The following is a 13,421-nucleotide window of genomic DNA, read 5'->3' as shown; positions in this document are numbered from 1 at the left end:
TTGGAATAACATCTTTATTCATGTTTTTTTTTCTTTGCAATTATCTTCCAGCACAACAAACAAAGCATTTTAATTGACAAGTACAGCGCTAATTTAGGCTACAGTTGGAGCAGACATTCTTTTGCAAGGAAAAAATGTAACTGTGACAATGAAAACAGAATAACACATGTTCACTCTAGTTTACACATCCTTCGTTTTCCATTACGTGAACAAAGTCATTGATTTCCAAACATCTTTCCCTGGTCGGACCCTGGATATTGCACTCATCACTTGTGGGCCAGGATTCGATCCATGTCCGCTCACCCAATACGTACTCGAATCTAGACACAAAGACATAGCTCTTAGCAGGGTTTTGCGGTCTAGTAGCGTGACAGAAATGTAGTTACAGTTAATGAAATAGCTAATTTATAGCTTTGACAACTTGATGTTAGATGAAAGTAGTCTATGGGTCAGGAGAAACGAATCCATGGTTCAGTTTTCTTTAAACAGCCACTACAAACTTTAGCCACTGCTCGCATAAAAAAATCATTGAAATTGATGAGAGCATGTAAACATTTTTTGTTTCTCCAAATCACCTGAAATAAGTTAAAATCAACTCCATATTCGGCTTGATGTTACTTAAAGGTGATTTGGTCATTCAAAAAATAACATGCTCACATCCCCCATATCACTTCCATTGATTGTTAGCTAGCGGTGGCTAAAGTTAGTTGAAGTTAGTAATGGCTGTTTAACGAAAACAGAACCATGGATTACAGTTTTTCCTGGCCCATAGACTGCTTTACGGGTGAAGAACCATCTAACAGCAAGTAGTAAAATACTGAACTACTCCTTGAAAGTGGATGCTGCATGCCATTGTTTGTTTCATCTGATCTACACTTGAAGGGTTAATCAGGAATCTGATTCCGAAGTCAGATTTAACATCAGGGTGTAACTTTCAAGCTCAATTTCAGGCTTGCCCAACCCCTTAAAAGAATGCATTCAAATGAGAAGTTGTGGATGGGGGGAATTGCTCACACTTACCAGTGTGGCACACTGATAATAAAATGATGTGCATCACAAGCAAATACAGCTCTGAACAGTTAGCTCACAGTGAAATGTGGACTCACATTTATTGCGGGATTATGTTGGGAAGAAAAGTGCAATTATCACCTTGAAAATGAAGACTAGGGGTTCAATTCAATCCCGCATTGCAGTATTTACACAGTGGCTCTTTATAAAAACCTTCAACTACTACGACCCCTCTCACAGGTATATTTTCATAATTAGAAGTGTGTGGGCACAGGATGAATATTGTAAATACATACTTTTTTACTATTTTTCTACATTGTAGAATAATAGTGCAGACATCAACTATGAAATAACACATATGGAATCATGTAGTAACCAAAAAATGTTATAAAATATATTTGGATTTGTTTATTTGAGATTCTTCCTTGTAGCCACCCTTTGGCTTAACGATAGCTTTGCACACTCTTGTTATTCTCTCAACCAGCTTCATGAGGTAGTCACCTGGAATGCATTTCAATTAACAGGTGTGTCTTCTTAAAAGTAAATTTATGGAATTTCTTTCCTTCTTAAGCCAGTCAGTTGTTTTGTGACAAGGTAGGGGGGTATACAGAAGGTAGCCCTATTTGGTAAAAGACCAAGTCCATTTTATGGCAAGAACAGCTCAAATAAGCAAAGAGAAATGACAGTCCATCATTACTTTAAGACATGAAGGTCAGCCAACCCTGAACATTTCAAGAACTTTTAAAGTTTCTTCAAGTGCTGTCCCAAAACCTATCAAGTACTATGATGAAACTGGCTCTCATGAGGACCGCCACAGCAATGGAAGACACAGAGTTACCTCTGCTGCAGAGGATACGTTCATTAGACTTACCAGCCTCAGAAATTGCAGCCCAAATAAAACAGACATATCTCAACATCAACTGTTTAGACGAGATTGTGTGAATCAGGCCTTCATGGTCGAATTGCTGCAAAGAAACCACTACTAAAGGACACCAATAAGAAGAAGAGACTTGCTTGGTTCAAGAAACACAAGCAATGGACATTAGACTGGTGGAAATGTATCCTGTGGTCTGGAGTCCAAGTTTGAGATTTTTGGTTCCAACTTCATGTCTGTGAGACGCGGAGTGGGTGAACGGATGATCTCCGCATGTGTATTTCCTACCGTAAAGGATGGAGGAGGAAGTGTTATGAAAACCTATATGTTTTCTTTCTATTTTGAACAGCAATGAGAAAAGGTAAGGCAATATGCTAAAAATAGATATCTGATGACTGCGTGAAGATGGTGTGGGAGTGCTTTGCTGGTGACACTGTCACCATGGCCACCACAGCATTCTGCTGCGATACGCCATCCCATCTGGTTTGGGCTTAGTGGGACTATCATTTGTTTTTCAACAGGACAATGACCCAACACACATTCAGGCTGTGTAAGGGCTATTTTACCAAGAAGGGGATTGATGGATTTCTGCATCGGATGACCTGGCCTCCACATTCCCCCGACTTCAACCGCAGAGCGAAGGAAAAGCAGCCAACAAGTGCTCAGCATATGTGGGAACTCCTTCAAGACTGTTGGAAAAGCATTCCAGGTGAACAGCGCGGTGTGGGGGCTGCTGAGTGACGTAGCAGTCGAAGGCACTCGTCTCAGTGAATCAAGCCACGTACAAGGTTGAATTAAGCCACGTACAAGGTTGTCCTGGTAGAAAACTTGCTTCCTTCTGCTCTGACAATGTTCCCCAACTCTGAGGATTGGTTTTTCCAGCAGGACAATGCTCTGTACCACACAGCCAGGTCAATCAAAGTGTGGATGGAGGACCACCAGATCAAGACTCTGTCATGGCCAACCCAATCTCATGACCTGAACCCCATTGAAAACCTCTGGATTGTGATCAAGAGGAAGATGGATGGTCACAACCATCAAACAAAGCCAAGCTGCTTGAATTTTTGTGCCAGGAGTGGCATAAATTCACCCATCATCAATGTGAAAGACTGGTGGAGAGAAATGTCAGTAGTTTATAGAATAAAACTAAAATGTTCATTTTACCCAAACACATACCTATAAATAGTAAAACCAGAGAAACTGATCCTTTACAGTGGTCTCTTTTATTTTTTTCCAGAGCTGTATATGGATATCTGCCTTATGTGGAATTAGAACCAATAACGTATATAAACCCTGGATTTCTGATGCTATGTATTGGCCATTGAGAGGCTTTGAAGCCACCGGTCGGCCATATTGGCACTCCCAAGTAGGAGCAGTCCACCATAGGAATGAATGGAATTCTATAGTATTTCAATTAAATGTTTCAAGGACAAAATTACATGTATTTAAGTATTTTTGTTGTAACAATAGTACTCCAAAAAATACTTGAAGGATTTTTTTTTTTCATTTTTAAGTTTAGCTCACATAATATCATTTATAAGTATGCATTAAGGTGTCTGTAATATAATACTGTACATGTGTCAAAAAGGAATGTAGACAGTAATAAATGTATTTCTATAGCTTCCTAAAAAATTTTTTTAACAAATGAGGAGTAGTACCAAGATGGCTGCGCGGTGGCTTCAATACAGTGTGCCCCTCTTATAGGCTACCTGCCAGGGTGGCAGAGTTAGAGCATTAGGGCCAATACCTGAAAGGTTGCTAGATCAAATCTCCAAGCTGACAAGGTAAAAATCTGTCGTTCTGCCCCTGAACAAGGCAGTTAACCCACTGTTCATAACTGACTTGCCTAGTTAAATAAAAGGTTAAATTAAAAAAGTTATACATATTGATTAGAGCTCACAACCATTCAACTACAGTATGAGCCAACTGTTTTAGCAGACTGCACCACCAATCTGTCATTGGTTGGGGAAAAAATACAAGTTGACATGACCACCATTGGCATCTATTTCTTCTTAGGATGTAGCTACAAATATAAATGTATAATCCTCATAGCTTACATGTTTTTTTTGTAACATACATAGATGTGTATGAAACGGTAAGCAAAAACTTTGAATTGTTGTTCAAATTGGGAAATGTGCCTTACTGCCTTTTGAATTTTGTGTAACTTCAGTAGTCTAGTCAAGGATGAATCGGGCAAAATATATTGGCCCACTCCAATTACCAAGACCATTACCAAATAAGGCAGGCTTTCACCTGCTTTTATAGAAAGACTTGAGGTGGTACCACCCAGCACATCTAGAAGGAAGGGTATTTCATACGGAACCCCTCCTTTGAGATGGTGCCACCCAGCACATCTAGAAGGAAGGGTATTTCATATGGAACCCCTCCCTTGAGATGGTACCACCCAGCACATCTAGAAGGAAGGGTATTTCATACGGAACCCCTCCCTTGAGATGGTACCACCCAGCACATCTAGAAGGGAGGGTATTTCATACGGAACCCCTCCCTTGAGATGGTACCACCCAGCACATCTAGAAGGGAGGGTATTTCATACGGAACCCCTCCCTTGAGATGGTGCCACCCAGCACATCTAGAAGGAAGGGTATTTCATATGGAACCCCTCCTTGAGATGGTACCACCCAGCACATCTAGAAGGGAGGGTATTTCATACGGAACCCCTCCCTTGAGATGGTACCACCCAGCACATCTAGAAGGGAGGGTATTTCATACGGAACCCCTCCCTTGAGATGGTACCACCCAGCACATCTAGAAGGGAGGGTATTTCATACGGAACCCCTCCCTTGAGATGGTACCACCCAGCACATCTAGAAGGGAGGGTATTTCATACGGAACCCCTCCCTTGATGGCGTGGAGTCACTTTACATTACGATTCCAATGGTACTGCTAGGGGCGAAAAGAGCTAGATTTACTACTAAAATACCTAAATATATCACTTTCGCAACGAACAGTCCAAATGAAGACCAGAATAGACGTGTTTCACTATAACTGAGCCTAAAACATCTGGTTTTCGTAAAAATAAAAAATAAATCATGAAAGTTGCTCTTTGCAAAAATATGAGTCGTAGGCAAGATTTCTCTTCAAAACTCTTTTGAAACTAGCGTAATGAAATGATGAGACATTTCTTACCTGTCACCATTCTGGATAAGAGCTGCACTGTCTCCCATGAGCAGGTAGCTCTGGCCTTCTTCCAGATCCAGTGCCTTTCTACAGGAGGGGTGGGCCAGGAACAAGCGCTTTTCCCCGTCCAACAGAAGGTCAGTGCCTAAAGAGAAATTGAACATTAACGTTGATCTCATTTCTAAAGAACTTGGTTTTAAACTTTCTGAAAAAGAGCGGCTTACAAAACAAAAACATTTTGCATTTGTGTGTAAAACCCATATTGTGTTTCTAGGGAATATTTGGGTCACTCCATGAATACATTGCCATTTATGTACTTCAGACATTGTGTGTAAATGTTGATAACACTTGATTTACCATTTGGATCACAAATATCTATGCTTTAACTAAACCATGGTAATAATTCCAATAGGAGTGTGTTTTTATTCAAGTAAGGGATTTGTTTTCTCTGAAAATCCCCATTTTTGGCAACTTTCATGTCAACTTCTGGGAAAATGTAATCCCACATAACCCCAAGATTTTCACAAGTTTTCACCATCATTGTGAAGCCCTATTTACTTTGTTGCTTTGGTAAAGTCATTTCTGAAGATGTTTACTTATTTCATGTGATTAGGGATTCATTAACATATGTCCCTCAGTTTTAAGGTCAACCTGAAGTCTCGTTTTAATCTGGTAAAATTAAGATTTTTTCCAATTAAATATTGAACATTTAATAGTCAAATCAAAGTGTAAAAGCATTTTCCATTTTCTGGTGTTTAATGGTGGAAAACTGAGCACATTGAACATAAGTCAACCCTGTTACCAATCGATAGGTAGGCTAGAAATATTTTAACAAGCTTGCATTCAATTGCCCCTCCCTGTTACACACTACAAGCTTCCATTTCCCCTGTCAGAAGGGAAGTTATGGTTGATTCAAGATGAAATTGTCAACACTGTTACGATCAACCCTGTCACTTTTATATTAATTCCTCTTAATTAAACCTCTTAAGATGGGGAAACACGTTTTTTATGAAGTTGAACAGAATGTGAAAATTTAGGTGAAAAATTCTAAATATATATTTTGGACGAATTACACTACCCAATAGGCACTCTATTCGTGGAATGACACATTTGTGTTAAAGTGAGAGGAGCATTTGAAAATGTTAACAAAATATCAACTGTCACTGTTGATACACATAGTCATCCTCAAAATAATCCAGCAGTGAATGATTATCGTTTGGAAACTCCAGACTAAACATTAAGGACTTATCCTACCTTCTTTGATAATCATTTTTATTTCCATTAGGTATGTATCGGTGTAGGACTCCAGTGTTGCGTTAACCAAGGAGGCTTTGAAAACTGTGAAAAAAGACAGTCATATGAATAAGTAAACATAAACTCAGAAAAAAAAAGAAACGTCCTCACTGTCAACTGCGTTTCTTTTCAGCAAACTTAACATGTGTAAATATTTTTATGAACATAACAAGATTCAACAACTGAGAATAAACTGAACAAGTTCCAGAGACATGTGACTAACAGAAATAGAATAATGTGTCCCTGAACAAAGGGGGGAGGGGGTCAAAATCAAAAGTAACAGTCAGTATCTGGTGGGCCACCAGTTGCATTAAGTACTGCAGTGCATCTCCTCCTCATGGACTGCACCAGATTTGCCAGTTCTTGCTGTGAGATGTTACCCTACTCTTCCACCAAGGCACCTGCAAGTTGCTGGACATTTCTGGGGGGAATGGCCCTAGCCCTCACCCTCTAATCCAACAGGTCCCAGACGTGCTCAATGGGATTGAGAGCCTGGCTCTTCGCTGGCCATGGCAGAACACTGACATTCCTATCTTGCAGGAAATCATGCACAGAACGAGTAGGATGGCTGGTGGCATTGTCATGCTGGAGGGTCATGTCAGGATGAGCCTGCAGGAAGGGTACCACATGAGGGAGGAGGATGTCTTCCCTGTAACGCACAGCGTTGAGAATGCCTGCAATGACAACAAGCTCAGTCCGATGATGCTGTGACACACCACCCCAGACCATGATGGACCCTCCACCTCGATAAACGCAAATCCGACCATCACCAGTGGTGAGACAAAACCACGACCCATCAGTGAAGAGCACTTTTTGCCAGTCCTGACTGGTCCAGCGACGATGGATTTGTGCCCATAGGTGAAGTTGTTGCCAGTGATGTCTGCCTTACAACAGGCCTACAAGCCCTCAGCCCAGCCTCTATCTGCCTATTGTGGACAGTCTGAGCACTGATGGAGGGATTGTGCATTCCTGGTGTAACTTGGGCAGTTGTTGTCGCCATCCTGTACTTGTCCTGCGGGTGTGATGTTCGGATGTACCGGTCCTGTGCAGGTGTTGCTACATGTGGTCTGCCACTGCGAGGACGATCAGCTGTCCGACCTGTCTCCCTGTAGCACTGTCTTAGGCGTCTCACAGTACAGACATTGCAATTTATTGCCCTGGCCACATCTGCAGTCCTCATGCCTCCTTGTAAGCATGCCTAAGGCACGTTCACACAGATGAGCAGAGACCCTGGGCATCTTTCTTTTGGTGTTTTTCAGAGTCAGTAGAAAGGCCTCTTTAGTGTCGTACGTTTTCGTAACTGTGACCTTAATTGCCTACCATCTGTAAGCTGTTAGTGTCTTAATGACTGTTCCAAAAGTGCATGTTCATTAATTGTTTATGGTCCATTGAACAAGCATGAGAAACAGTGTTTAAACCCTTTACAATGAAGATCTGTGAAGTTATTTTGATTTTTACGAATTATCTTTGAAAAACAGGGTCCTGAAAAAGGGCCGTTTCTTTTTTTGCTGAGTTTATAATTTTTTCACTTTAATTAGACAATTGTGTCCAGTAGGGAGAAAATACAAATATTCCATTGCAAAGCACTTTGCATCATTGTGCCATACTATTGAACACAATTGTCTGTCTCAAAAGACTAGAGACTTACCATAATCCATTCCAGCTTCGCAGGCTTTGTCCAACAATTTCACTTTACTCATGTCTCCATGTTTCTTCTGGAAGCTACAGCTCTCTATGAAAGAAAGGTAATGTGTGAGAATGAACATGTCAAAGTAACCAGCCAATCTATATAGTGAGGACAGTATTACTTTGGCATTCAGTATATTAACATTAAGCTGAAATTCAGAACCTGTTTTGTGCAAACATTCCACTCCTTGGAGTGGAATGATGGCAGAAACAGACTGTTACCCAGGCTACATTAACATATTATTGTACAGGCAAAATGATCATTCCATGTGAAAATGGAACATGATATTTTGGATTTTCCTCAACATTGAATGGATGATGGTAAAATAATCAGAGTAGGGTAAGCTGATCCTATAACTGCAACTACTTTTTGGCAGCTATTTGGCCACCGAGGCATGGTACCTTCAGCACAACGGCACACATCTTCCTGACAAAGCCTGTTCAGGGTTCCGTCCTTCTTATTTGGGTGGTAGAACTTCACACAGCGGTTCTCTAAAATGACAAAAGTCCCCATTCAAGACAATTTCCGTCCGTGCGTTGGCATTTCTAGTGAATGCATTGTAGTCTATGAGGCACATGTGAGTGTCTGTGCTTACATCAGACCTGGGTTCTAATAGTATATGTTTTCTTTCAAATACTTTGAGTGTTTGATTGAGCCTGCCTGGAATGCCAAATGGGCAGGGTTTATACTTTTGGGACTATTCCATTTGTTCCATTCCACCAGACAAGCTGAATCAAGCACATGTTAAGTATTTTAAAGAAATGTGAATTATATTTAAACCAGGTCTGGTTCATATCCCCTCTAAAAAATAATGCATACCTTGAGCATAGTATTCATAAACGGTGACCCCAACGGGTTGAAGCAGACCTACATCTTGTACCTTGTGTATTCTGAACGCCACCTTGTCTGCTAGTTTATTAGAAACCTTAAAGGATACCGGAGACATAGTGAACATTGAATAATACAATTAAGTTTCGCCATTGTATACATGTCACTGAGAAGAAGAAAGCCATTTCAATACCAGCGTGGCATGTCACAAACAGATACCTGGCCAAGATAGATGATGAGGGAGCCCCTCTCAGACAACTTTTTGTCCATTTCAAACCTCTGAATGTACCTTTCCGTCCCGGTTGACAACTGCAAGCAGAAACACAAGAGTGAACTTTGAACCATTAATGTTTATGGTATTATCCACAAAACAAAAATCGCAAAATGAAGAAAAACTGTGTACTTAGGCAATGCTGTGTGTTCATGCAGCCGGAAGGTTTAAGAGTATTGCCATAACTACATCAGAGCGGCATTTAAGCAGTTGTAATGGGTTGAAAAATTAGACACTAGAAAAAGAGATTCTTTTGATATTTTTTAAACCAAAAGTTAAGCTGTCTAATTAATGTGCATTTGTCTCCTACAAGCTGTATCTGTAGTTCTACTATCAATCCAATAGATGACACTGTTACTCTGTGGCGGTAGTAGTGATGGAAGAAGTTCTGTCTGAGATTCTTCAGAATAAAGAATACACCAGAACTGCGAACACAGTAACTTTTGTGTCCAGTTATTGACTACTACAGGTATGTAAAATTATGTATATAAAAATAACATGTTTATAATATCCTCAGTATCAATTCCGCCAAAGGTGTAATCACGTGTGAGGCCCAGTGCAGTCACAATTCTTTTTTTGCCTGTGTTTTTGTATTCTATTGCGTAACAGCTGATGAAACTAACATTGTAAACGTGTGAAATAAATTGATCTGTGTTATTCATGATTGTTGCTGGTTGAAACAGGACCTTGTAATCAGGTTTTGCAAGACCTCTCAGCCAACAATAACAGCTAGTTTTCAGGATACATATCCCTTCTATTCGGACCCTCACTCAGACCACTCTCAGACAGTCCTAGCAAAATTATTTATCTGGAATTTTTTGTTGTTGCTAAGCACTTTTTTACACTACACTTTTTTCTTATTTTTGCCTATTTTAATGGAAAACTAAAAGAGTAAGGTACTTAACTGCTAAAAAGGGACTTTAGTGCAGACAGTATGGTTGCAGAAGAGTATAGACACAATTTAATGGTTTACATAATCTGGTGACACTGAATGTAATGTTTAACAGTTGTATGCATTTTGTCCATATTCTGCCACACTCAGTTGGTTCTATCTGTATCAGAGGAGGCTGGTGGGAGGAGCTATAGGAGGACGGGTTCATTGTAATGGCTGGAATGGAATATTGGAACGGAGACAAACATGTGGTTTCCATATGTTTGATGTGTTTGACTCCGTTCCATTGACTCCATTCCAGCCATTACAATGAACCCATCCTAGTATGGCTCCTCCCACCAGCCTCCTCTCATCTGTATGTATAGCTAGCTACATGTTTATATTGTGTGAAATGGAAATATGTAGGACCATACTTGAGAACATTCAGAAAAGTTTCAATTCAAGGTTAAGTTTAAGCACCAGCCAATTAAAATTGTTGACTTAGTGTCACATGATAGAACGCTACATTGTAGCTGGTCCCATCAGATAACCTGGTATACGTTAGCCCTATGCTAACCTCACCAGGTGAGCTAATCGTCCAAAAAGTTGGTGCTCGTTTTAGTAACTGATTAGATTTTGCCGTTTGACTGCTGTTAAGGAAAAGTGTTCTATCACGTCCAACTACATCGCCAATTTGAATGGCCTAATATGGAATTTTAACCGGATATAATCATGTTCACATAGTGAGGATAGCATAGGGCTAAATTTGCCAGGTTATGTAATGGAAACAGCTTAAATGTAGCCTTTGATCAAGTGCAACTACGTTAATTAGGGATAGGCGTTCCATCAACGGGACAATTGTAAATCATGTAGCGCCGTGTGTCATGATCTCAGATTTTAGAGAAACAACTAATATCGGAACATATTCAGTCTTATATCGACTGAAAGCTTAAATTCTTGTTAATATAACTGCACTGTCCAATTTACAGTAGCTATTACTGCGAAAAAAATGCCATGCTATTGTTTGAGGAGAGCTCAAAACAACAAACACTTTTTTCACCACGACAGGTTTGATAAAATCACCTCTGACGGTGAAATGTCTACTTACATTCTGAAATCTTGCTCTGATTTATCATCATAAGGGTCCCCAGAGATAACATGAAGTTTCGTCAGATAAAAGCTTTTTTCACATCCTAAAAAGGTCCATATAGCATGCACAATCGATTTTGTATTTCCACTCATTCGATTTGCAAAGAAAGGAATCTGTGAAAATCTAACCCTAAACGTTTTTTTCAGCCAGTCAAATTACATTCATATTTATTCCTTAGAGATCCTAGAACGTAACCAGACTTCATTATATCATTAGGAGTGTAGTATATCCTCTAGGACACCAAATTTGGTCAGAGAGCGACACCTTCATGGCGTGCCGATGACATGGGCGGTCTTCACTTGATTGACTGTAACTTTGTCAAAAGCACCAATCGGGGTCAAGCAAAGCTATCTAGATAGCCAATGAGCTGGGAACCCCCGTATCTGTTGCACAATTTTGCTGCTAACCTTGTGCGACAGCAAACCTTTTCCTTTTGGACAAAAATTGCAAGAATATGGAGAGATATGAAGTTATGAAAACTGGGTGTTTTGCAAATGTTGAACTTACAATATGGCTACTAATACTGGAAAAGCTAAATCAAAGTCCAAGTATACAGATTTGACAATATTCTTGCAGAAAAATGTAAATGTGTCCTTCACGATTTGCCCAAATGTACCTGGGTGACTTCACACTAATTGTCATGTAGCTTGCTCATACTTCAAGTATCAGTCTGAAACTTTGCACATACACTGCTGCCCTCTTGTGGACACCATCAGAATTACAACCGGAGTGATGTCTAGATTTGGGACCTCTGTTGCATTTCAAAGATGGTGGTAGAAAAAACCCCCACAAAAAACGGTTGTTTTTTTTCTTTGTATTTTCTTCTAACAGATCTATTGTGTTATTTTCTCCTACATTCAATTCACAGTTCCACAAACTTCAGTGTTTCCTTTCAAATGGTATGAGGAATATGCATATCCTTGCTTCATGGCCTGAGCTACAGGCAGTTAGATTTGTGGATGTCATTTTAGGCAAAAATTGAAAAAAAGGGGGCTATCCCTAAGAATTAACAATTTAATTGGCTGATGCTTAATTTTAAACTAAAACTTTAAAAAAAATGTTTGCAAGTATAGACCTAATTAATTTTACAGGGAAATATCACAATTAGGCCAATGAAAGACTATTAAGGATAAGAGTACATAAAGATCTGCTATCAGATCTGCTATCCATGTTTCTCACAGCAGGAAGATAGTACTGCAGCAACAAGAAATTTGAATTATCATGTGGATTATAACTACTGAACATTTGTGGGGTTTGATACATTTTTCTTTGGGGCAAATCAAGTCTGACATGTGGAAACTTTAGAAGCCTTTTTAAACCTCAAAAACAGTACAATTTGCATTTCTCTGCAACAATGGAGTGATCAAATTAAGATGGCATATCTGCAAGCTGTTTTCCTATGTATGTGAAACAGAAATTGTCCAGCCAAAAGGAGCACTGTGATCCCTCTCTGACATCCAATGAATCCAGAATACCTGGAGTCGAATCTATCTGCAAGAAGCACAGTCGATACTAATGACCCAGTACCTGACTGTTTTCTGGATCCATGCCTGGGCAACAGTACTTCTAGGTCTCAGAAAGGCAGTAGCGATGCACCATAAGCCATCTGCTACATCAACATTTGTTAACTCACCTGTTTCAGATCCTCAACGTCAACTACAAAGCCAGTCAGCAAGCTGATGTCTAAAATGGTCATGGTGGCATTTCTGTCAGATTTAAACCTTGGGAGAGAACAGGAGTGTCCTTAAGAAAGACTTGATTTTATCTGATTTCATTTTTGCATGTACTGTGTTTCCTTTTCTTACTGGATAAGAATACAATCTAACAATAATATTGGCCTAAGACAAAGTATGATGGTGATTATAGTATTGCCCGAGTAATCAGGTTTTTCTTTTACTTACAACACATCAATGTGGAGCATATATGTCTCTTGGGCTCCGTTGAGTGCAACTTTAAAGACAAGAAATGTCATTTTGAAAGTAGATTTAGCAATACGACATCATTGTACACAGTGGGTCCACTTCAGTCATGCAGATATCAACAACCACCAAACTAGTAGCTCTAGTAGCTCTTTTCCACATTTCAATGAATAAAACAAAACAAACAAAACGTCAGTTATCACTGTTGAGTGGGAACAAGTTAAAATACAATAGCCACGACAAGTAGCCTACCTTTAGCCTGCTTTATTAGTTCCACATCAAGCACAAAGTTTTTGCAGTCTTGGTTCTTCTCTATGGGCGTGGCATAGTATATGGTTGTAACCTTGACATGGATAGGCAAGGAGAGGGTTGGTGTTACTTG

General features: G+C 39.8%; 1 protein-coding gene across 1 annotated transcript in view; it reads right to left on the bottom strand.

Annotated features, from left to right (window-relative positions):
* Window positions 1–13,421, bottom strand: part of LOC112265517 (complement C3-like) — a 58,013-nt gene continuing 44,592 nt past the window's right edge. The window contains 10 exon segments of the mRNA XM_042302024.1: window positions 1–320; window positions 5,030–5,165; window positions 6,275–6,358; window positions 7,962–8,045; window positions 8,402–8,491; window positions 8,820–8,925; window positions 9,048–9,137; window positions 12,754–12,841; window positions 13,022–13,070; window positions 13,292–13,382. Coding sequence (XP_042157958.1) covers window positions 176–320; window positions 5,030–5,165; window positions 6,275–6,358; window positions 7,962–8,045; window positions 8,402–8,491; window positions 8,820–8,925; window positions 9,048–9,137; window positions 12,754–12,841; window positions 13,022–13,070; window positions 13,292–13,382 — 963 coding nt within the window. The 3' untranslated portion in view covers window positions 1–175.

Source organism: Oncorhynchus tshawytscha, linkage group LG02, assembly GCF_018296145.1.
Source record: "Oncorhynchus tshawytscha isolate Ot180627B linkage group LG02, Otsh_v2.0, whole genome shotgun sequence".
NCBI lineage: Eukaryota > Metazoa > Chordata > Actinopteri > Salmoniformes > Salmonidae > Oncorhynchus > Oncorhynchus tshawytscha.
The sequence above is the reverse complement of the archived record's forward strand: the minus strand, read 5'-3'. Positions and strand labels throughout refer to the sequence as shown.